Source organism: Salminus brasiliensis, chromosome 1, assembly GCF_030463535.1.
Source record: "Salminus brasiliensis chromosome 1, fSalBra1.hap2, whole genome shotgun sequence".
Taxonomy (NCBI): Eukaryota; Metazoa; Chordata; class Actinopteri; order Characiformes; family Bryconidae; genus Salminus; species Salminus brasiliensis.
Genome location: NC_132878.1, coordinates 20847904 through 20873833, shown reverse-complemented (window position 1 = coordinate 20873833; position 25930 = coordinate 20847904). Strand labels below are relative to the sequence as shown.

General features: G+C 36.7%; 1 protein-coding gene across 3 annotated transcripts; it reads right to left on the bottom strand.

Moving 5' to 3' along the window:
- Positions 1-302: 302 nt before the first annotated feature.
- On the bottom strand, positions 303-25431 carry nuggc.1 (nuclear GTPase, germinal center associated, tandem duplicate 1). Of its 3 annotated transcripts, XM_072674349.1 has the most exons (20): positions 23070-23213; positions 18277-18324; positions 15675-15702; positions 15495-15575; positions 14233-14338; positions 13856-14078; positions 12599-12814; positions 12311-12505; positions 11864-12042; positions 11136-11178; positions 10935-11039; positions 10594-10690; positions 10333-10466; positions 7992-8159; positions 7777-7919; positions 4177-4309; positions 3216-3324; positions 2994-3127; positions 2776-2860; positions 303-2498 (listed from the first exon to the last, which is right to left on the bottom strand). In XM_072674349.1, the coding sequence occupies exons 3-20, from the start codon at positions 15685-15687 to the stop codon at positions 2449-2451; spliced, it is 2214 nt and encodes a 737-aa protein (XP_072530450.1). In that variant the 5' UTR covers positions 15688-15702; positions 18277-18324; positions 23070-23213; the 3' UTR covers positions 303-2448. The 3 variants fall into 3 exon arrangements, with proteins under 3 accessions (XP_072530450.1, XP_072530449.1, XP_072530448.1); XM_072674348.1 differs by lacking the exons at positions 18277-18324; positions 23070-23213 and adding an exon at positions 25370-25431; XM_072674347.1 differs by lacking the exon at positions 18277-18324 and having other exon boundaries at positions 23070-23092.
- Between the last annotated feature and the right edge of the window lie 499 nt (positions 25432-25930).

The following is a 25930-nucleotide window of genomic DNA, read 5'->3' as shown; positions in this document are numbered from 1 at the left end:
ATGATCTTGAGCTATTTATACAGTGATGCGCTGTCTTACAAGTTTTCCTTTTTTGCTTCATTTGATTGAACTGGAGCATAAAGTATAGCTTTACACACTTTAGAATTATCCTGCTACTTCTATCCATTATCGAATCAGTGGGGGATCCATCTCTGAAATGGTGACTTTACGGGAGAAGGAAAAAAAGTCAGTGTCAAATATTTTAGAGCCTTTCTATTCATCCGGAATTATTCACACAGTGTACAGAGCAGCGTTCAGTGTTCAAATGATAAAGAAAATTATAATCAGGACAAAAATGGAGGTACATGTTTTTTTTTTATTGGACAACAGCGAAATGGGCAGGGCGGCAATCATGTGCACACACATCTCTCTAAACTTGTATTATTGCATCCAGCTCTTCTTTAAGGTGGTGCAGACTGGTTGTGGTTTACAACACATTTACAGATTATTAAATATAAGCATGAATTAACTTCATAGTGCATGTTTATAATTCAGAGTAAGTTACAGAGTGCACTTTGAGCAGATTGAGAGAATGTGGGCGTGCCTTATTGTTAGCCTCTTAGTTACAGTTTAAAACTAATATAACATATAGAAGAGTTTTCCTTATTTGTACTGTACATTTCAAAACATACTTGTGTGATTTATGTATCAAAAACAGTCAGATGTTTTTGTTGCCTTTACGATTAATATAGGGGCTAGAAATGGCATCTGTTCTGATTGGCTGCCTAAAAAGCAGTCCAGGCTGTGCACTCCTTAACTTTAACTGTAAATGTATAGGTTAAATTGCTGTGAGTTGACTAGACAGACATACAGTATGTACAGCTATTGACTGTGACATCGCTGGCACAGTGACTTCAAAATACAGTGTTTTTGCACCTTTATTTCCATTTAGACAGTATAATCGTGTCACTTCCTCATGCATTGATTAACTTGAAAGTGAGAGACTACACATACACCAGCATGATGCAAATCTCTGGTGCACCGTTCAAGCAATACTGTTTGTAGGAGTTGCATAGCACAATTTACTTAAAAAAGGAAAACCATGAAATTAATGCAGTCTTGCCCAGAATATGTTTGCTTGGATGTATCTGTGTAAGCATATACTAAAAGTTGTAATAGCCTTATATTATAAAATTTACTAGGAATTATTTTCATTATATGGATAACCTGTCTATATAAAAAACATGCTAAAATGATATGTATAATAACTGATAACATAAGATAATATAAGTATTTTGTTCACAAGTAATGCCTAATGTATCAAACAGAATAATAAGTGGTTGTGTTATTCACAGGTATGAATAATCTATTCCACTGGATGTAATACAGATGTTGTAAGGTCAAATGTTTTAGGGTGCCTGTGAAGTGCCATTACCCATCAGGGGCTGAAAAACATCCATGCTTTTTACAAAGTACCCAATGTAGTACCTTACACACTAAACGATGCATTATATGCAACATATTAAGCCATTTGTGTAAAATGCATGAATTGTGTGGTGAGGATAAGGAGTGGACTATATATACATCTATATTGAGTTTAGGGCCATAATAACAAGGTAACATTATCAATAATGTTTATAATATAAATCAAACACAGACAGCAGTGACTGCAATGCTGGGTCCTGTACTACCTTAAAAAGTAAAAATTATGAACACTTCACATCAATTCAAAAATTTGCTGTAAAGAATGTGGTGTGTAAGCTGCTTGTGTAGTGTGCACAACGCTGCGGTCCACCTAACAACAGGCAATTGATGTCAAATTTTATCTACTGAAAGTAATTATTGATTATTATGTTGTTATTATTATATAATAGTATATAATATTATTATGCCTTTTTGATATATATATATATATATATATTTTTTTTTTTTTTTTTTTTTTTCATGAACATCATTCAAATCAAACTGGCTCTCTTTTTACCTTTATGATTCTTAACCATGTCAGATAAAAAAAAATCCAAACCCAGCAGATTACATACAAAACATATATGTATACCAAAGCTACATATATAAAAAGATACAGTCAATAATCTGAAGGTACTACACTCAAACATATTTTTGTGACACTAATATGAAGACAGACAGCATTTTCAAACAGCTAAATAAAAAAACACTTCACATTAAAATTTGGAAAATGACTTTTTTGGCAGCAGTGAAGTGAGTAAATGATTAAAAATTTGCAGTAAAAACTATATCACAATTATTGTGGAGGCCAGTGTCAGCTCATCACATTTTTAAAGACATTTTGTTGGATAAAACACAAGCAGTATGTGATCAAAAAAACATAAACATATGCATAATAATGTCAAACCTCAAACCCCAAGTGAAAACATCAACATTTGAAATATCACTGTGGGGTGTAATGCCAAAGCGACTGAGAACATACTCAAGTGAGCACCAGGTGGTTTCACTTTCACATTCTTGTGGCTCTTCTGTAGATGACTAATCTCATTCTTGAGATGCTAACATCTTCAGTATCTCTGTCTCTTTGGTGATGTCTGTAACACAAAATGAATGAACTGTATTTCAAAGTGGATCATCTTTTTGTTTTTCACTTTTTGAGATCATTTGAAACTGGCTCTTTACATTGTGTGAAAAATACTTGAGAAACAGACCAATATAAATGTTCCAAACTGACAAAATATTTTTCCCTTCTCCTGTAAATGTGTCATTTTGGAAATATGGGATTTAGTTCTACAGTGATGCAGTTTAAGCAGTATGTAAATCATACATGGTAATAAAATATAAAATACATAAATATATGGTATAACTTACCCATGTAAGGTAACGTGTTTTCATTGAGAAGTGAAAATTCCATCGACTCAATTAGTCCAGTTTTCATCTTCTCCACAGTAAATTCCTATTAACAAAAATGATCATATTCATATTGCACTTGATATATATATATATATATATATATATATATATATATATATATATATATACACTGAAATCAACATTTTTTTATGTATTTTCTTGTTACAAATACGAACCATTGTGTTATGTAGCAGTTCTAGCATCTTTCTCTTTGCTTCCTGGAACATTTCACTTTTAGCTGATTCAATGTGTTTAAGCAGCATGTCCTGCTTTATCTTCGTAGAGCCACGTCCTCGAACTCCAGCAGCATCTAATACAATAATGTTCAATGTTAATGTTCAGTTTTCTGTTTTAGGATTAAATTAAAATGCATAATTTGCAGAAATATCATAACTTACTGTAATAGCATGGCTGCATTCTCTTTTGAATAGATTCAGAAACAGATGTGTATATTTTCTTTTTCTGTTGAACAATTTCCTGCTGAAGCATCATCTTCAGTTTCATTTCCTGGTTCAATAAATAATACAAATAAGGTACAACACATACTTTTATATATAAGTTAAGTACATGTGTATATTTTAAATAAATAAACAAGCAAATACATATATAAATAAATAAATAAATAAAATAACTGTACATTTTATTTTTGTAAATTACATGTAGGTTGTTTGAGCTAATTATTTAGCTTTTTTTTTGCATTATGCAAGAACCTTTAAGAAACAAAAATGAAATCCAGAATTGTTCATAAATAAGTTATTTGCGCCACACCAACCACTGGAGAAGTACAATGAAGAGTACAATGTGAGAGTACTGTGAGACTTTTAGTCTGACACCATGAAAAAAATGTCTTTGAATATTTTGGGTGTAGAATGTATTGTAAAACAGGAGTGAGCTTGAAGAGTACCACATGTATCAATTTATCCATCTTTATTTTAAATTACAAAAGCCTTTATTAAGAGAATTATTATTGTCTGATTAATATTTCATTGTATTAATGATAATGCTGCTGTTATTTAGTCTTGTGTTCTAAAGATTGTCTTAGTGTTCATCACTGTGTCTAACAGTGAAGATTAATAATCTTCATGCTATTTGTAGGTCATTAACATATGTCACACCATTGGACACATATATAGGTTGCAGTTCAGTAAATAGCATTACTAAAAACCTTTACACTTAACCCCCCCCCCCCCCCCCCCCCTTTACCAGATCATCTGCTGTGGCTGAATAGTTAAGCAACAGAAGATGAAACTAACTAAAAACAAAAGTACAGAGGTCATGTTAGCTATTATAGTTTTCATGCAAAATCACACAGTTATAATATTTTTTAATGTAAAAAAAATAAATGACAAAAAAAATCACCTCAATTTCAAGGAATTTCAGCACGTGACTCAGCACTGGATAATTTTCATATTTTGTGAGCAGGTCCTCTTTGATGATAGTGAACTCATTAATTTTTGCTTGCAGTGATCTCTCAGTTACTGTCCCCTGGACCCTGAAATACAATGTAATTGAAGGTACAGTTAGAGTGCATTAGTGTGTTAGTATAATTACTCAAATACAAAAATGTACAGATATTTCAAATGAAAATTGAAATCAAATCGAATCAAAAAGTGATATATATATATATATATATATATATATATATATATATATATATATATATATTGTGTAATACTTTGCACATCTAATGTGCAATGTGATGATGGTTTTACAAAAAGATAGAGAGCGTCTTTCTAGATAGACACATGGACACACTGGCAGAAATGAGATGGGCAAAGATACCAGTTTTCATACAAATGCTTAGTGCTCAACCTCAGCAAACTAATGTTTTAGCTGGCTGTCCTCCAGTCAAATCATCACAGGGTTAATCCTGTATTGCTCTGGGAACACTCATTGAGGTGAACACAAGTTTACTATAATTTACTTATATTTTTGTGTGGATTATTTATATTTAATGATTTAATAGTTTAGGTATTTTACAAGAGCTGAGAGGGATTTGATTGCTGCTAAGAGTGGTTATGTTACTGGTCTAAATCACTCCAAATCTTATGGACAGACACATGGATTTGGGAATCTGTATTTTTTAAATATTGATGGTAAAAAAGCTGCCCTATCAAACACTAACTGTCTGACTAACTGCAAAATCACAGCACCACAACATCTGTAGAGAAACAAGTTTCAACACACACACACACACACACACTACTGTTTTTTGACACAGACTGCACCAGATTGGTTTGGAAACTGACCTGTAGTATCATATCACATCCAACACAAGGATTATCATAAAAATATTGCAAAAAACATATCACAAAAGCTCAAAGCACAAAAGCATGAAAGCTGTGTAGCATTTTTATTCATCTGACATGAGTGTTTTCTTGGTTACAGTTTGTTACATTCAGTTTCAGGTCAAAGTCAGGATGTTTTATAGAACAGACGCAAAACAAGTAAAAACAAGAAACTGGGGTGCTGAACTAGATTTCACAAAAGAGGCTCCTTTTGGTCTGTGTCTGGAAAGAGAATACATACATTATAGACACAGACACAACATGATGCTCTTTAATGGTTCAGTTGCACAGAGGCTGATTTATTATTTTTAATCACACAGCTCACCTTTTTCTGAGGGCAGTATGACTGGCACTGAAATCAACCTGCTTAACTGTGACTCTGCCACTGTAAGCTTCTTAGCCAGAATGTCAAGTTTTGCCTTTTTTAACAGAACCAGCTCCTGGTGATGCCTCTCCCTCTGCTGGATTTCTTCTTGTCTCATCTGAACTTTTTCTCTCTCTAGCTGAAGCCTTTCTCCTTCCAGTGCTATGAGCTCTGCACTGCACCCACAAGCATTCGATTTTCTGTCCCTCTCAGGAGGAGTCCACTGACTGGGCCTTGTGTGTAAAGGCTCTGGAGATGAGGCAGTACTGGAAACAGGAGAAAGATGTACGGGAGAGGCAGTTTGTCGTAAAGTGGGAATTCAAGTGTTCAAGCTTGCACCTACTCTCACAGATATCTCTGTCGTTGTTTGCCCCAAAATGCCCAGGATTCTCCTCGCTGGGGTGAGATTCTGTATCTGCCCTCCTCTTATACTTCTCTCCCTACTCTTCACACTGCTACTTAGTGAGACTTTCTTTTGCTTTAAAAGAAAAAGTGGGCCACCGAAAATAAACCTAGTGAACCTGGTCTTCCTCATTTTTGCACTGCTTTAGAGAAATGATGTATATGAATTTTAAATCATTTTGTTATTTGAACAACTGCAAGACGTAATGAATAAGTAAACAGCGGGGAAATGATGTGAAAACCATTCTTTAGGACCAAGCATTCTAAAATATAAAAATACGCAAATTATATAAAAATAAGTAATTCATTAATATAATTAATTGTTTATTATATATATATCTATTTTTTTCATTACTCATTCACTATTCATTTTTCCTTCATAAGATAATGAAGGGGCATATTTTTCACATTCAGGCTTAGCAATCAAGACAAGAGACAGACAGACAGAGAGAGAGAGAGAGAGAGAGAGAGAGAGTTTCTACATCACAGCTATACGGCTTGATGTTTCTACAACCCATACAACCCATGAAGTGACTTTACTTTGCAACAGGAACAGTGGCAGATTTACAGATGGGCGACATGGGCATCTTGCCAGAGCGTGGCACTAAAAATGAAGAGGGGGTTTGCCCAGGGTGCCATACAAGCTTCAACCACCATTGGTTGCTGAAGTCTCCACATTGTAGTTTGGAGCTCACCCACACTGGCAGTAATTTATCATTACTAAAAATATGGGCTTTTATCTGACAAAAGCAGATGTACGTACCTGTTGGTAACTACAGTCAAAAGAAATGAAATAGTGCTAAAATCTAATAATAATCTACTGATATCTTGATCAATGCTCTCTGTGTATAAACTTATTTCCAAGCATTCAGTGACTTGCTAGCTAGCAGTGAGTGACAGCTAGCAGAGTGTAATTAGGAGAAGCACATAAGAACTGTTTTGTAGCCAAACTAAATTTCCCTGTTCTTCTCATAATTGTTCTGATTCATCTCATAATCAGCATTTCTGTCTTAAAACTAGAATTATAAACTAAAAATTAAACAAATGAACTTAAACTAAAATAACTTAAAACCTGAATTAAAGCTTTTGATTTCTGCAGAAGGAAGACACTGATGCCATCTTTGGTCACAAGTTGTAACTAAAACTAAAATTAAACAATAACAAAAAACTAAGGGAAGAAATAGCTGCAGTTATCCTGACTGACAGAAGATACTAAAATTATCATCAAATGGTAACAGTCAGTTCATCTGGTGATCAGGCAGCAAGCTGTCCCATCTGGTCTAAACGTACAGAGAGACTACAATGGATGAAGTCAAAGTGTTTAATGATGAATCTGGGAGAAATGTGCCACAACATAACACAATACATCGCATCCTGCTGTATGTGGAGCGCACATGCTGACCCTTGTCGACCACTAAAACTGCCTAAAGTACCGTGGTAGCTCCACATCAAACCTACAGAGCTTAAATGGTCTGCTGTGATGCCTTGGTGTCAGATATTATGGGGCAACTTCAGAAGTCTTGTAGAGGCCGCTGTGATGGTGGCAGGTGAGCAGCATATTAAGCCAGTGGTCAGTCATAAGATTTTGTCTTACTGGTGTATATGAAGTAAAGGGACTGAAACCTAACTTTATATATTAAATTCACTATTATATATGAATTCATGAAACAGATGTTGTTGGAGTATGATGACCACAACTGTTTACTGATATATACAACTTTTACACTATAATGTTGACCATGGTTGAAAGAGTGGCGTTTTGCGTAAGTGGCACAATGTGGATAGAACAAAGAACATGAAAGTTAGGCCACTGTAATAAAGTAATGAGTAATGACATCAGAAAAAATGCTTTGCCACTTCTTGATCTCTGTTCTAAAGCATTAGTAAGAACTGAGCTTGACTCACGGGAAGAAGTCGCTGAATGTGCTGTTGATGTTCTGTAACATGGGCTTGGCCAAGCTTGTATTCAAGTCGATTATTCCCTTCCTAGACCTGAAGAATCCATCATTCTTGCACAATGCTGTTAGCGTTTGGTATGGAGTGGCCATCTGAATAATAAACAATAATTGAATTATGAAGTAATTATAATTTAAATGAGCGATTTAAGAAGAACTACTTACTATTACTTCTTTTGCAGTTTCAACACCCTTTTCTTCTGATTCACTTGCTCCTTTGGAAAGAAGCGCCTCCAGTGAGCTTTTAATTTCGTGGCAGTATTCATACAGGTGTCCAAGTGCTTGGTGAAGATCTTTCTCCAAGTTAGCAAAAAGTCTGGATCTCTCTACCATCTAGAATATATAAAGTGTTTCCTTATATAGAATTAGGATTGGGATATATATATATATATATATATATATATATATATATATATATATATATATATATATATATATTACAGGGTATTCTAGGATGTTGAATGTCAAATCAGACAGATCAGAGAATGTTTTGTGTGTGTGACTGAGAATTGCTTAATCTTTAAAATATTAAACCATATCTAAGTAGCTCAGAAAACCAACCATGAAATACACATATTAAAAATTAAATAAAAGTATACTAAGTATATTAAGTAAAATTAAATAAGTATTAAGTATTAAATAGGCTGTTAGTTGCCAGCAACAAAAACTATCTAGTCATGACACTTTCATTTAGTGACATTAACAACACATTAGAGACACAAGTGGAGACATTGTAGCTACTTTGCATCAGAACTATGTGCACACATGGACAAAATTGTTGGTAACCCCCGGTTAATGAAAGAAAAACTGTCACAGAAATAACTTGAATCTGACAAAAGTAATAATAAATAAAAATTCTATGTAAATGAACAAATGAAAATCTGATATTGATTTTGAACCATGCTTCAACAGAATTATTTGAAAAAGTAAATTCATGAAACAGTCCTGGACAAAAATGATGGTACCCCTGAAAATAAAGGTTATAATACCATCTATAAGCAGCTTGATTTTCCTGTGACTACAGTTGTACATATTATTCAGAAATTTAAGATCTATGGGACTGTAGCCAACCTCCCTGGACGTGGCCGCAGAAGGAAAATTGATGACAAATCAAAGAGACGGTTAATATGAACGGTAACAAAAGAGCCTAGAAAAAGTTCTAAAGGGATTAAAGGTGAAGCGCAAGGAACATCAGTGTCAGATTGCACCATCCATTGTTGTTTGAGCCAAAGTGGACTTCATGGGAGACTACCAAAGAGGACACCATTGTTGAAAACAAATTTGTCCCAAAAGCTTATGGAAAAATGTCCTATGGACAGATGAGACAGAAATGAAACTTTTTGCCAAGGCACATTAGCTCTATGTTCAAAGATAGAAAAATGAAGCAAATCAAGAAAAGAACACTGTCCCTGCTGTGAAACATGGAGGAGGCTCTGTTATGTTCTGGGGCTGCTTTGCTGCATCTGGCACAGGGTGTCTTGAATCTGTGCAGGGTACAATGAAATCTCAATACTATCAAGGGATTTCTAGAGAGAAATGTGCTGCCCGGTGTCAGAAAGCTTGGTCTCAGTCGCAGGTCATGGGTCTTTCAACAGGATTATGACCCAAAACACAACTAAAAACACCCAAGAATGGCTAAGAGGAAAACATTGGACTATTTTGAAATGGCCTTCTATGAGCCCTGACCTAAATCCTATTGAGCATCTTTGGAAGGGGCTAAAACATGCCATCTGGAAAAGGCACCCTTCAAAACCTGAGACAATTGGAGCAGTTTTCTCATGAGGAGTGGGCCAAAATACCTGCTGAGAGGTGCAGAAGTCTGTAAACAGAAGTCTGTAAACTGTCAAGTAATTGACAGTTATAGGAATCATTTGATTGCAGCGATTGCCTCAAAAGGTTGTGCAACAAAATATTAACTTAAGGGTACCATCATTTTTGTCCAGGCCTGTTTCATGAGTTTATTTTTTTTAAATGCTGTTGAAGCATGGCTTCATTGGTTAATTTTCATAGAATTTTCTTTTTTATTATTACTTTTGTCAGATTTAAGTTATTTTGTGACCATTGTGGGTTTTTTCTTTTATTAACCAGGGGGAACCAACAATTTCGTCCATGTGTGTAGTACAGAGGAAAATAGCTGTATGCTTATTTTATAATGTTTTGTTAAAATTCATGTCCTATTAGTTTTTCTCTTGCTTTCAAATTCAATTTCATTTGTAAGTTTGTAATTTCATTGGGTGACTTGAGTGAGACTCAAGAATTGTTACTCTGGGCTTGAAAAAATCTAAAATATTTTTAAATAATTATATGCTGCAAATTTTCTAACTGTTGCGGGATTATGTTAACATTAGCAGAATTACATGCTTCAGAACACATAACATTGATGGACAAGAAGTTGCTGCTTTGCTTGCTATTCTGCAAGCTGACTTTCTTTGACATTTGCCAGCACTGAAAGTGTTTTACCAGAGTCAAAACAGTCAATAGAATATCACTCAGTGAGGTGACTTACCATTTTCTCATCGCTCTCCTTGGATCCTTGAATTAGGGAGAGGATGCCAAGAGCTCCAGAGATGTAGTGACGCACTGTTTCATTAGTTCGACTGTCGTTGTACTTCCTCAAGAGATCTTTGAGCGCAGGAATCTCTACATATGTTCAAATCAGATGCAGGACAACTGTACTACACTACTACACTATACTGTACTACACTATAACTACTGATTTGCTATTAATGGCATTCTGTATGATGAATTAAAAGCATTAATGCTTTACCTGTTTGCTTTGAATCCAGAATTCGATCCTGGTTTGTGAATTCTTCAGAACTCACCGTGAACACAGTCAGGAAGTTATCATCATAATTGAAGTGTTTCTAGTGGAGCAGGAGAGGAAAACCACTGCATGTTTTTTTTTTTCAGTCAGACAAGCAAGAAGTCAAACAAGGTTTTTTAATGCTTTGCTAACAATCAGTTATAGTACTTAGTACTATACTATAGTATAGTACTCAAAATGGGGAGAGTTATTGTATATACTGCCTAAGTGCTAGTAATGGATGATGCCAGTTTGGGAACAGTAAATGTGGTGTGTGTAAGCTTCCAAAAACTGGAAAAACATACCTTTATTGTTTCTTGTTGAAGAAAATTTTTCATCACCCTTTCTTTGGCTTTGCCATTCCTGTGCAATATGCATGCAATTTTTTTCTTGATGCCATACTGAGATTCCTAGATATAAAGGAAAAAGTAAAAAATGTTTTATTCATGCTCTCCATATTTTTTTTAGAGAAATATTTAAAATAATTTTCACTACATCATTATTACCTCTGGTGTGATATGAAAGTCCTCGTCCTTCAGCTTTGAAGCTCTACATTTCAAAATATTTCAGATGTTTAGTGCCAATAAAAATCAGTCCAATACAATTCCAATTCTCTTCAGCTTATGCTGGACATATATTTACAGAATAAGTGGATACAAAAGTTAAACAGTTACAAATTTTTTTTTAACAAATACATGCATATAAAGCAACAGCAAATTGTAGTGATACAGTTTCTCTTTGAGAACCTCCATTCTAACAAGACAATAAGAAAGTGAAAACCATGGAACGTTTAAATGGTATATTTACTAATACTATTATCATGGTGTTTGGCTGATGCTAAAATAGGTGAATGTTGGGTCAGGAGTCTCTTGTAGTGTAGCAAGCGGTGCTCGGCCAGCTGGGCAATAAAACTGACATGTTCGTAGTCTGTCATGTAGAGGGCAGTGTTGTTACCCACTAAACTATACCAACTGTTACAGTCTGACTGGAATATTCAGCCATTGTTACACTCACTGGACATTAAGACAAAAAAAATGCTCACATGAAACCAACAAATCAGCTAACCAGCAAGCCCCTCGTGAGCTGAAGGAGATTAGGGAAAACTCAAATATGTGCAGTACAGGGGTTCATCAGCACCAAGTTTGGGAATCTGCATTTCCGATTCCCTTGACAAATAACTAAAAAGAGTAGCATAGATGCAAATGATCACTTCATCAAATAACTTGCAACTAACCTCATGTAGTTCTGTGGGTTGATGTCATCAGTCTTGGTACAGACAAAAGAGAGGCTGCTGCACTCGCCTCCTTGTGCCATGTCTGTTATGCTGCTTGAAACAGTCTCCCAGGCATCCTTGTCAGAAGCAGCACGGTTTATTTCACTTACAATCCACACTGTAGAACAATCTCTCAGTTTCTGTAGAGCATCAGGAAATATTACAGTTCAACAGTTCAGCATATTGTCATAAATATAAAGACAGAAAAACATAAAAACAATGTTCAGGTATTAAATTAGTGTGTTTTAGCTATGTAATGTTTTATAGAGGACAGTTAGTTATGTCATATGTTGTATCAGACCTTGTATCAGACATCATGATAACAAAGCGAATATGTGCCCCCAGGTATGATATCACATATTAATCATGAACATTTCACTTTGTTTTGAAATTAATAGAAACAATCACCGATCTCCACATCTGATCTCTGCTCTTGTTGTAGTCTCCGGTTCCAGGGAGATCCACTAATAAAACATGTTCCAGGAAGTCTTTACAGTTTGGAACCTTGATGGTTACGCTTTTCACTACTGGCCAGTAACATTCTCCGGGACTGGAGTCATCGTGCTGGATGTAACATCCGATCTTATCTGAGAGATCTGAGGCCTGGTGTTGAACACATGATATAAAGACCTTAACAAAAAAGAAGTTCCATGTTCAGATATGTATACATCATCATCAAAGCCTATTCTTACTTACTCTTTCACATGTTATCTTTTTGATTTTAGATTTGAGAAACTCTGGTATTCTTGAGAAATGCTCATCTTTCCTGAGGTCTTCAGGCGTCATAAAGACACCATCCTCTCCATAGATTGCTGTAATTTTCTCATTTGCAGTACTAAACATCGCATTGTCCCTCTCCTCGCTATCCTCTGATAAGACATTCAGCAGAGTCTCAAGCTCAGCTTCCCAATCCTGAAGTGTGATAGATACACAATCAGAGAGTTGCAAATTTTAAACAAGAAAAAGAGCACATCAAGTGAATATTTTACAAAATATTTGGCATTGGCCATTTACTAAACAAGGATTACATCAACAATAAAATAAATATATATAAAGAGGTGAAAACATTGCATAGATGTTAACAATGTTAGTACAATTTTTGAAGACTCATAAATGTATTAATTAGATTCAGATGACAGTTCCTAATTACAACTGGTAACATGCCCCAGCCCTTGCTAATCAAAGTCCAAAAAGCCTGAGCCTTTGCAATGCCTAAGGTGTCTTAATGGTTGCACAGGCCACACTGAAAATTTAGATGTATTCATTTATGTATTATGCTAAGAAATAGCTAAAGAGCTTAAAGCCTGTGTTTATTAATTCTCAAAATGGTGGGCACAATGCTGTGTATGCTAACTGGTACCAAAATAAGGATTTCTAAATGATAATTTCACAAATTCTAAAGGTAATCATTTGTCGGAACCAGAGAGACAAACAGGCAACCAAATCCAACAAGGGCAAAACCAGAAATCAGAAACCGAAAGACAAAGACAAGATAACACTAAGGCCAATACCAAAGAGAAAGGCCGCTTAGTATGCCACGGGAGTTGTTAATTGGACTGAACAAGTACATATACACAGAGGAGAATGGGAAACAGGCTTGACAGATTAGCCCTCCAGAGAGTTTGAACGGGAGAACTGTTCATGATTGGCTGAGGAGGGCAGTGTGGAGGTAACATCATGAGACGGGGACTCATGGGAACTGTAGTTGCTGGGGTTGACAGAATTGGAGGCACACATTGAGACACATACCATACAGACTGTTTTATTTATTTTTCTATTTTAGTCTGTTAAGTTGATGCTTGTAAGATTATGCACTGACCAGCTGTTGCGTTATTGGACCACATGCAGAGTGTAAAAGTGCTTCATGTTAATCAGTAATGTTCCAGTGTCAGCATCTTTCAGCAGAGCTATGTATGATCTACAGTTTAAAACATATTAGTATAGTCTGTGTACCTCTTTTGAGATGAATTCAATCTCAGCTGTGTAGCTGGAGTCTGTTACATTGGCTCCAACCTGTATGATGACTGAAGTACAGGCACAGAGGGTTCCTGATGGCAACAGGTCTTTTTCCCCCAGGATAGCGTTGATCAGAGAGCTCTTGCCAGCCCCGGTCTTCCCAAACACTCCAACCATGGTTTTCTTTTTTATACCAGCATCCAATTTGGAGAGGTTGTCCCTGTGTAGGAAATTGTCATTGTTTTAAAACCTAAGCACAGTCTTAATCTGTTGTGCAACTTAAATAATAATAATAATAATAATAATAATAATAATAATAATAATAATAATAATAATAATAATAATAATTACTGTTAATATTAAGTTTACTGTACCTGACATATTCAATCAGCTTCTTAGTGGGATTGTGTTCATAGTCATATTCACTGAGTTTATGATTAATCATCGCCATAATCCTTCTGGCATTCCTAATATTTATTGCTGAAAAAAAAATCAGAGACCCCGTTTACACGTGATGTTTATGTGACTTGTGTATTGTGTTTATGTAACTTTATGTGACTACCACTCAAAACTTTGGACACATTTACTCAGAGAAGAACCTTCCCTAAAACGGCTTTCCTGAACTGAACTGATAATGTTTTACAACAACAGTGAAGATTCGAAGACATAAAATAACACTTTTTAATATTTATTATTTAATAATTTAATAAGTAGTAGCTTGGGATAACTGGGATGAGTAGGATAATTGATATTACTAAATATTGCAATTATTTTAAAATTAAAAATGTTTACTGCACCCGGCATTTATGGAACTGTTGTCACTGAATACAAACTTAGATGTCTGGTTATAATGAATATCTGATTAATAAAGATTAATTTTAAAGAATAAAGAACACAGTAGGGAATTCCTTGATTCAAAATACAGGGAAATAGGTGGGATTTAGATGGTATTTTTCTTTTTTATTCAGTTACACAATATAACCCTGCTCACACAGACAGAAAAATGAAAATTAGTTTTGATTGATTTAATGAAACTGTTGCTTGTCCAGAAGCCATTGCTGTGCAATGCTGTTGTGTTAAAACCAGTGATTAACCACACAACCAAAACAACCAAACCAACAGGCTAGCTCATGATAAAGCAAAATGAAAACAGATGAGGAGTCTTAAATTCCTCTCTGCTCCCTATGTAGTGATCTAGATTACAAAGTATTAGCTCCACTTATTGTAGGACAGTTTTGTAGGATAGCTTCTTAGTCCTCTGCTGTGAAAAGCTGCTTGCTACTTTTGTAAATGCTTTCTCTGAGCTAAGAAACTGACACATACTACCTGTAAAAAGAAGCCATTCAAATTAAGAAACCCTATTATTAATTTTGAACATTTCACACATATTTTATCTGTGTGTTTCAGGACTGTAAAGTTGTGTGACAAAAGTAACAAAGCATAGATGGTCTTAAAACAGATTTTCATGTTAAATTAAATTCATTTAATATAGTTTAGATTAATAAGAACATGTTGTGCTAGGGGAAATTGATATTTGTGGACTTGTAACTTTAATAAAAATATTGTAAACTTAAAAAAAATATTGCACTGGGATGTTTTTTGGCCTTTAATAGCAGGAGCAAAATATAAGGCTTACCATTATCTGTTCTCTCTGGGCTAGGAGACCTTCGTGTTCTTTTAGACATCCCACGTGAGAAATTTCCAGTCCGTTTATCTCCTTGTTCAAAAAAAAAAAAAAGACATAACAGAAGTAGAACGTATTAATGTTGTCTAATTTCAGTGTTAGAGGAACTTTTTAAAGGAATTGTAATCATACCTCTGTAATTCATTTGTGGAGTTTCACCCTGAGGAAGAAAGGAGAAAAAGCAGAATGGAAGATATTTTATTTAACTAATAGGCGACTTATTCATGCAGAGACGTACCAGTTTAGATGAACAGTAGTTCCAGAAAGACAGATACTTGTGAAACATGTGATACGTGTGAAAGTTTGGCGATTTGGGACACTGCCCCTTTTCTTGTGATGAACCACAACATCCGGCTTGCGTGAGCAGCGTATGTGGTAGCCTTCAGCTACACTGAACTTACCACACCAGACTTCATATGGCCTCTGAGGACACACTCTGCTAAACATAAACCTATTGGCACAAGGCATAATGCCAGACCTGGGCTAGAGAGGTATAAAGCCCCCCAGAGTTGAGCTGTGGAGCAGTGGAACTGTGTTCTCACATCTGCTATATTTTCCATATATTTGTACCATATTTGCCCATATTTGCTTTGTGTATGTTATATTGACTTATGGACTAAGACTAATAGCCAAAGACTTATGACTTAACTTGGACTTGTTTTTTTTGACCTAAGAACATATCTGCCTGTTGTATTATTAGCAACTTATTATCAGAGATCTGCTGAAGCTGACCAGTAGAACAGGGATTGTTGGAGAAGATAGAACCAAAAGTAACCAAAACTATTTGGGGTTAATCAGTATGGATGAATGTGGGCTCACGTTTTGGAAAGCCTGAAAGGGGTATTGATGAGTCAGTCTCAGAACATCTAGCAGGAGGAGGATTTCCGAGTAAGCTTTGGTTCTCTTGCTGTTGAGGTAGGTGGTCTGAATTTTGTCCCTGTTCCAATTCTGTTGAAGGCACAGCCATCCTGTGTCTGTACTTGGTTTGACTCGTGTTTCCTTTGTTGGACTCAATACTCTTGTAGGCTGCTTTAGCGTTTCTGTTCTTTTTGGCCACTTCCTGTGAGCAGAAGAGCCCTGGCCACAGACTTTTCTGAAGAACAGGGAGGATGGTGCACCCCACCCTTACCCATACCCATCAGTGATATGGAGACTTGTTGTAAACTGCAAGTGTGCAATTTCAATCTCTCTATAATAGTCAACAACAGTCAAAAAATATTTAGCTGAAAGCTTGCATGAATGACCACAGGGGCCTGGTAACAGTTCCCATGTCCCCATGCATCTGCAACAAGGCAGACCCCAGCTTCAGCTTTATCGGCTTTAATCGGTCAAATGCCTGCATTTGTGGGTTGTCCCACCCCCAGTCTTTCCTCAGTAGAATGGTACATAAGTGGAGCTAAGTGGAGACCTACCCAAGTAATTCATCCACTACCACTACTATCATGACTCTCCACTAGGTTGCTCTTTTAGAAAATCTCAACAGGTCATTCCAAAAGGCAGTTGCTGGGGTATGATGAACAAGGTCAACGTTGCACTCCTTGGATCTAATGGTATTTGTCAGAATCTCGAAGAAGCATCAAGGGTGAAAAACATACTCACCCCAGTCAGCTTTGGGGCTATGTCCTCTAGCATATGTAGCATGAGCTTATCCCACTAGACAGCCTTGTTGAGGTGCTTTAGGTCCATGCAAATCCTTTTAATTTTTATGGTAACAGTGGTTCTAAGTTGTGAACAGTCAGAAAAAAAATGCAAGAGCTGAAAAAGAAAAGAGTTCGTGCTACAAATAGTGAAGAAAAGCAAGAGCAAAAAAGAAAGAGTTTAAGTTGTAAGCAGTGAAGAAAAGCTGAAGTTAGAAATAAAGAAAGAGTTTGTTGTGATCAGTGAAGAAAAGGAAAACTAGAAAAAGAAAATAGTTTGAGTTGAAATGTTTAGATTGTCCTTTGTTTGAGTACACACCACTCATGGTGTTTCCTTTGTTTCCTTTGGAGTTCAAGCCCCACCACAGCCACAGTCTCACCAAGCACCAAGCAATCTTGTATTGACTTAAGACATTCACCATCAGTTACACGCACCATACAAAAGGGGTAGTATCATTAAATAAATTAATTAACTGCACTCGACCACACCACACTGTAACAGCTTGACCAGTTTTTTTCAACAGGGTACTTCCTTGTATTTTTTAAACTAGAGGAACTAGAGTTTTTTAATGTATTATAATATATTAGTGTAGCTTTGTTGATTTTAATTACAATGCTTACAAATTATATTTAAGGTGTTTATTAATAACTATTAATGAACACATTTTTAACCATTCAGATGCCCTTTATAAGGGCAGCCTTTGTACAAAATGATACCAAGGTTTGGAAATAGGGAAGGTAACATTGCCTATACAATAGCTTTTTATTATACTTGTATAGTACACCTCTTTTTTCTATCTGTATGTCCTGGACAGCTTAGCAGACCCACAACCCACCCAGTGCTCTAACCACTAAGCCACCGTTTCCCCCTGTAAATCACTTTATATCAGAAAAACCCATTAAAACCTCAATTTTTGCATGATGTTTAACCTGCTGGTTATTCTTTACATTGTGTCATAATTTCATGATATATGGACAAATAGAAATGCTCCAAAAGCACTGCTGCAGATACTAGGTTATGTGACCGCAATATTGTGCAGTGTCCAAGACTTTCCATGCTTTTTAAATAAAGAAGTAGTCATGAATAGCATACTTACGCTAAATGGTGTTCTGAGATTCAAAATCCCCAAAATCCAGGATCAAAACTAAGAGAGCAAACAGGATTGTGAAGGGGCAAAAACCAAGAAAACCATAAAAAACACACACTAAAGTCCAAATCACCAAATCGTCAAAGATGGAACACAAAGGGGTCCAGGTTTAAAAAGGCTGAGCTAGTGTGTGTGTGAATAGGAGATAAGTGAGACGGAGGCTGTGCTCTGACTGGAGGGTATGACTGGAGGAGTGCCACCTACATGAATGGTGCTGTTCAGATAGGTGAGCTTACTATGAAACCAATCATAATAAAGGGTGTGGTAACTGAGTAGGAGTCTAGGACATGGCAGTCTTCAACAGAATCAGTGCTATCTAATTTAGATTTCAGAATACATGCCCTTGCAAATATCAAGTCAAAGTAATACAAAGCACCTACCAGATTATTAGATAACTGTAATTAATGTGACATGAATTAGCCTGAAGTAAAGAGCCATATACAATGCTAAAGGGTAAAGACCTTGCACTGCAAAGCATAATTCTGCAGTATCAGTTTCATTTCCAAGAGCTGTAGGTTTCGTTTCAGTACTGAAGGGTGCACTGCTCATAAACATCATCAATAAAACTCATTGCTTTAGATTGGTGTCAAATGAACATGCTGATTAGATTTGTGTGTCTAATGTCTAGAATGTGTGTGTTCACTGGGTAAATAGGTTGGTGTGATATGTTTAGCAGTACAAATTAAGAATCAATGATATCACAGACTAAAGATTAATGTTGCAGTGAGAAAATCTGTGGGATTCTGTGGGAAAGAAATGATTCTCCTTACATTATTGCCAATCATAATGGATTAGGATTATTTTAGGATGATCTTCCTTTTGAGAATGTTATTAGCTATTAAGAGCCTAGTTTTGATAAGTTATACAGAATATCACTGCTGTCCAATGAAAAACATGTATCTCCATTGTTGTCTGTTTTTAGTTTTCTCCGCAGTTTGAACCCTGCAGCTGCTCTGAACACTAGAGTCACTCTGTGTCACTAATTCTGGATGATTTGACCAATAGAAATGCTCTGAATTACTTATATAAGTCACTATTTTGGAGATACATGTTTTTCATTGGACAGCGACAACATTCTCCATTCACATATGGTGTCTTATAGTAATAAATTAATGTTTATGTTTCAGTTACAGCATACAACAACTTAGGCAGCAACCATTGATAGCAATATGTTTTTACAGTGTCAGAGGTCCAGAGTCAAGTCTAGAAATAATAGATAAATAATAGATAATGGATATATGGTTGGTGTGGTGCAACAGATAACCCAACTACCCGCCAGTGAGCTACCACACAAGTGGGAGACTGGGGTTTGATTCCCAGTCTGAGTGACTAGGCTGGGCTATACCAATAGGAGTCCTTGGGCAAGACTCCTAACACTACATTGGCTCACCTCTGTAATACGAGTAAGCTTGTAAGTCTGTGTGGATAAGAGTGTCAGCTAAATGCCAAAAATGTAAATAAATTAATAAAATCAGGAAATGACACATGGCCTGCCAGGAAACAACTAAGCACTGAACTTTCAGTTTCTGGACTGTAACATTATGTTCTGTCAGTATCTCAGCTAAGAAATTGATCAGACAGTTATGATCCTCTTCTGAAGATGGCGGTGGAAGTATGTATTGCTAATGCACTGGGTCATCCCTGACACTTTTTCTCACTTTCAGCTTCAGCTTCTGACCCTACAACCTTACAGCCGACTGAGGGGATGGAGTAGGTCTTGAATAGGCTCTCTGCATACCACAGATGTTCTGGTTGTAGGATCTGGATCTAAGTCTCACAGAGTCCCTGCTGTTGTGTGAGTCTGGGGCATATCTATGACCTAATAACACTGCTTGTCTTACTGTGGTTAAAACAGAACAATGTGAAATGTAATTGAGATGATGGAGACCACTGTGACATATTTCACAGGACAACAAAATGTGAGCAATGAATCTAAATATGAATATGCATGTGTGTTGAGACTGGTAGAGCTCTTACCAGGGCTGCTATGTTATGTTAGGTTTCGTTTGGTGTGTTGGAGGCCTTTCAAAATAAAGGTATTTGTGTCACTTGAGCCCTGTGTTAATGTTGTCTCTGAGCCCCGCTGCCTATCAGGTCACAGTGGTCACACCCCTTTTCTTAGGGGCTCGGCATAAAGCCTAAATTGTCTCTGGCAAGATTACCACATTCCAATTTGCTGAAGGCAACCAATCGTGTTTTAGCCTGTTCCTCATTTGTATGCAGTTGTACAGTCTGTCCTTTGCCAGGGATGCAGTGGAGAGTAAACTTTTTTGTTTGTTTTTTTTTTTTTTTACAGTTTTATATTTGATATGCCATTCACTCTCTAAATCTGTTACTTGTTTCTCCATCTTTTTAAATAGTTTATTGTTTATTATTATTTAGTTTACTCACTTATTGGGAGTTGCCATTAATGCTGTTTTTATTGAAGGAACATGCTGTTCCCTTTTTGTTACATTCTTCGGGTCTGCCCTCACCTCCTCCCCTTCGACTTCCCAGTTCTATTCACCAAGTGTGAAATGACACCAAGAAACCATGGCATATTAAATGCAGCACATTTCACAAACTCCTCCAAAGACACATTGCCAAACCTTGGGACATAGCAGTGGTCTTATAAAATGTTTTTTTTTTTAAATATTTAAAAATGCAGTATTCTCTACAACATTTGAACTGTGGAGTACAGAAGCAAACAGAAATGTATGCTTTTGTCTGAAATAGAATGTATTGCTTTTCTTTATGCTGACACTGAGTGTGCCAATCATAAAATACAATTTAAGTTCAGGAACCCTAAATGTGCCCTACAGCCTGTCCCTGCCTAGTTAATCCCCTTGTTTGCAACTAAACAGTACCACTCTCTAAAGTTCAGCCTGGTACAAAACGTTGCACCTTAGTGTTGACTACAGATGGTCTGTATCCACTTTTTTCATACAGTCATACTGGTCCAGTTGGAGATATTGTTATATTTTTTGAAAAACTCTGGTAAACCTTATTACCATATACTGCTCAACTCTAGTAGCAACCTTCTGGGCACAGGTTGATCAGATGGGGTTTATGCATGCAGGTTACAGTAAATATTTTTCAGGTATGGCCCCTAGTGTAAGGGTGTAGTGGTTGTTAATACATTTTCACCCATTTGGTACCTACCTGATTATAAGAGAAAGGGTGTGGGAGAGGCTTTGTAAAAAATGTGTGATTTACATACCATGTATCTGACATACGAGACATGAGAACATGGGCAAGAACATGACATCAGTATTTAGGGTTAACTGTGTCATCATTCAGTGAGTTTGGAAAGCTTCACAGAGATTTATCCCTTTAGCTCACATTACTTTAACAGAATCCACCCATTCAAGGCGTAGTCTTGACACAGAGCAAGCCAAAACAAGAGAAAGAACATGCGTTTAGCTGCCAGTACGATGAGGTGAAACAAAGTGGCTTAATAAAAGATAGCTGCATCTAGTGACCTTTTACTTCTAGCAACCAGGGCACATAGCTGCAGCATCAACTCCAGAAACCATAAAGCAGTGCATTTTTTTATGTTTTATATCTGTTGCAACCCCACACATACTTGAAATCATGGCTTCTACAACTATTACCAACATCTTCCAATGTCAGACCCTGCTATAGATGAGAAATCAGCCACAAGATTTGCTTTTCAGATGGACGTGCATGAAGAGCTTTGCACGCTAGGCTTGCTATGATCCACGGCGCTGCATGAAACTGCTGGCCGAGAGAAGGGACATTGAAAGCAGTGTGCAGGGAGGTGGAACGCAGCAAGCGAGCCAGAGTATGCGCTAGGTTAAGGCCACATCCAGGTGGTCAGCAGTTCCGTCGATCCTGCTTTCTAATGTTTGCTCCCTGGAGAACAAACTGGACTATCTCTGTGTTTTTGTGTTTTTACAGAAACATAGATGGTGACCTCCACTTTAGACACTTTAGCCAGATTCAGCATGATGGTCTGCTCTGCTTGGTAAGACTTGGGGGGCCTAAATTGGGTAAAAACATGGCACTAGTTTCCAGTCACCGCTCAACAATGTTGGAGTTTGCAATTGTCAGAGGCAGACCCTTTTATTTACAGAGGGAGCTGACTACAGTGTACATAGTAGCAGTCTATATACTTCCTAGGGCTAATGCTAATGCCGCACTGAACAACATTTTTGTGACTATCAGTGAGCTGCAAAAGAAACATCCAGACAGCATCACCCTTATTATATGCTTATTATAGCACAAAGACCACTCATCAGACGTGCCAAAACGGACCTGGAGCAAGTAAAAACCTGGCCCCCAGGGGTGATCTCTGCTTTTCAGGACTGTTCTGATCACACTGACTGGGACATGTTCAGAGAGGCAGCGACTTCAGGGGACAACCTGGAGGAGTATACAGAATCAATGACTGGCTACATAAACAAGGGCATTGATGATGTTACCGTCTCCAAACACGTCATAATATACCACAACAGGTGGTGCACATGCTGCTGAGGGCTTTCAAATCATGGGATAAGGTGGGCTTCTAAACAGCAAGGGCCAAGCTTTTCCAGGGCCATCAAAAAGGGGCAAATTACGCAAAAAAATCCATGAACACTTTCGGGACACTGCTGACACATGGCTCATGTGGCAGGACATCCAGGCCACTACCAACTAGGGTGGCGATGCCTCCCTTCTATATGCGCTGAATGACTACTAGGCCCGGTTTGAAGAACAGAACAACATGCATGGCAAGGAGGATCACACCCCCTACTAATTACCATGTACTGTAGATGTGTCTGTCCACAGCTGTTGTGTGGAGAACTCTACATAGAGTCAACCCACGAAAAGCCCCAGGATCAGATAGCATACCCAGTAGAGTGCTCAGAGAATGTGCAGATGGCAGATGTTCTCACTGACATCTTCAACAGTCGTCCATACATGCTTCAAGACCAGCACCATCGCCCCTGTGCCAAGTCACCAGTGTCCTGTTCATTGACTTCGGTTCAGCACCTAATTGAAAAACTGAGCCTGCTGAGAATGAACTTCAGGAGAGTAAGAGGTGATACACCCTGCTGGACGTCATTAGTTCTGCAGTGGAAAATGTTCCTCTGTGTTCACATCATAGAGAACCTCACCTGGTCCCTCAACATCAGCACACAATACATTAAAAAGTTTTTTTTCATTGTAGAATAGCACTCATCATTTAATAGTAAAACTAGTTGAAAAACTATTTTTTCTTTAATAAATATTTACACATATTACTTATTCTTAGCTACAGATTTTAAATATGTTCAACGTACAACGAATGAGAATAGCTTCAAGCCTTCAAGCCTTCAAAATACTGTGAGTGATTTGATAATAAATTTGATTTGCTTATGTTATTGGACTTAAAACTATGCTGTGTATAACCAAAACCAAAAAGGCATTTTACATAAGATTGCCATCACACTAACCTATAGTAAAAACATTTGAATATCATAGTGCCATCCTTTTACTCCACATTCGTACAGTAAAAATGCCTGAAACTCTAAATGTATAATCTATAATGTGTAGTGGAGTAATTTGATATTTTGATTTATCACGTAAATTAACATGTTCTTTAATAGTAAAGCAGAGTGATTTAATACATTGATTTTTTTGTTTTATAGAACTTTAAATTACAGTGTATACAGAACCAAATTACTTGAAATCCACATGAATGAACACAGTGCAGTGCTTTGATCATTTGATTTTCTTATGTTATGGAATTTTAAAATTAGCCATCCATTTTAAAACTAAACATAAAAAAGTCTATCGGAAAACATAAATATTAAAACATATTTTTGAACACTGAAAGGTTTGATTTTCCAACATTTTTAACTGTTCTACATATAGGTCGCAGCACATTTCCTTTCTGGTACACTTATGCACATTAAACCTCTGTAAGATATGTTCATTAAGCTGTAAGACAAATGTGTTGTGTTCAATCTCCATACGAGCCTTACCCCTCTGCTGCATCACAAATGGACCACGAGAGACACATACGGAAAACAGGGTGTGGACAGTGTGACAGAGCCTATTCTGATTGCAGATGGTGTGACCGCAGTAAGCATCTGCATCCTGTTATCCCTTTTTTATGCTCACAGTTTGTGAGTTTTGATGCCAAAAAAACATACTAATAATCATATTTCATTTACTTATTTGACACAAGCAGTTCTAGCATTTTACTAGTTAAATAGAGTTAAATTGTCATAGTTCACATTTAGATGTAAAAACCAGGGTTAAATGAGTGGATTAATAAAATAAAGGGTCAGCCTCTCTTTTTGTCTTAAAACAGACAGTAAGGTGGTCACTTGACAATACCAGCATCACCTTAACTAAAATATCACCACAATGTATGGACAAGCAAAATCTTTACATTAATAATAGATCATAAATAAGATCTTTACAGTGACTTCTAACCAAAATGATCCTGTGTGTCATCAACTGAGTCTAGTAGTCTGGAAACATAGCAATTCTGAGAAATGCTGAGACCTTCCCCATTTGACCACGATCCATGGCTCAGGATCAGTTTTTTTTTTTTTTTAGGCAAAGTATTGGCAGTGTTTGAGATCTGAACACACATACACTAAATCTGGAAATGTATGTAAATGGTTCGGGTAACCCAGTGTGATAACTAGACGAAAACAGACAGTACAGTTCCTTGACAATAGTAGCAACATCTTCTCAATTGTCAAGTATGGAAGGAGTGTTGCTAGTTTCAGTTTTCCATGGTTACTCCTGGTTAACCAGCTCCCTAAAAAACAAAGCATCTGCATCTAATAACATCCCTTATGCTCACACATTGTCTTTGATGCTGAAGAAAGTCAGATCATCACATATTATTTCCTGCTTTACACAGGAACACACAGTTCTCTGATCTACACAGTTTTCCAGCCTCTCTCCTAGTTTGTCATGACAGACATAAAGCAGACAGTAAGACAATCCAAGTAACTTGTCAATAATAGCATCACCATAACTAGAATAGCATCACAAACAGTGCATGGACAAACAAACAACAAACAAAACCTTGGTCATAGATCATAAATAAGATGCTTACAGGGTGGTGTTCTGAGTGGAAGAAGAGTTCTGGACTACTGACTGGGACGTCTGAACAGAATGGTGCTGCAAAGGAAGTGGGGAAAAGTGTTTGTGAGTTTGAGTCTGAAAAAACAGTGCAGTTCCAAGAAAATGAAAGTTACAAAATCTGAGACATCCCACATGTGAGTACAATCATGGCTCAGTATCAGCTCTAAATATACAAAGTGTTAGCAGGGACCAAGCTAAGCACACATGCACAAAATCTAGGAATTTATGTAAAAAAAATAATTTGGTTTGGTAACACATTTGTGGACAACTGGGATTACAAATGGTACCAATGTTTACAAAAAAAAAGCCAAAAAAAACAAACACCCCCCCCCCCAAAAAAAAAATGTTATTCCAGAAAAGTTGTGGGAAACAAGGAACAAACATTCAGTTTTTGGTTTACAGGGTATGCACTGCACCATGGTCCTGGAGGAACATTGTTTTGTTTCACTGTGTAGTCTGTATATAGTTGAAATGACAATAAATCCTCTTGACTTGACTTTTACTGATACTTTTGTGCTAGTGTTGCCTTCAC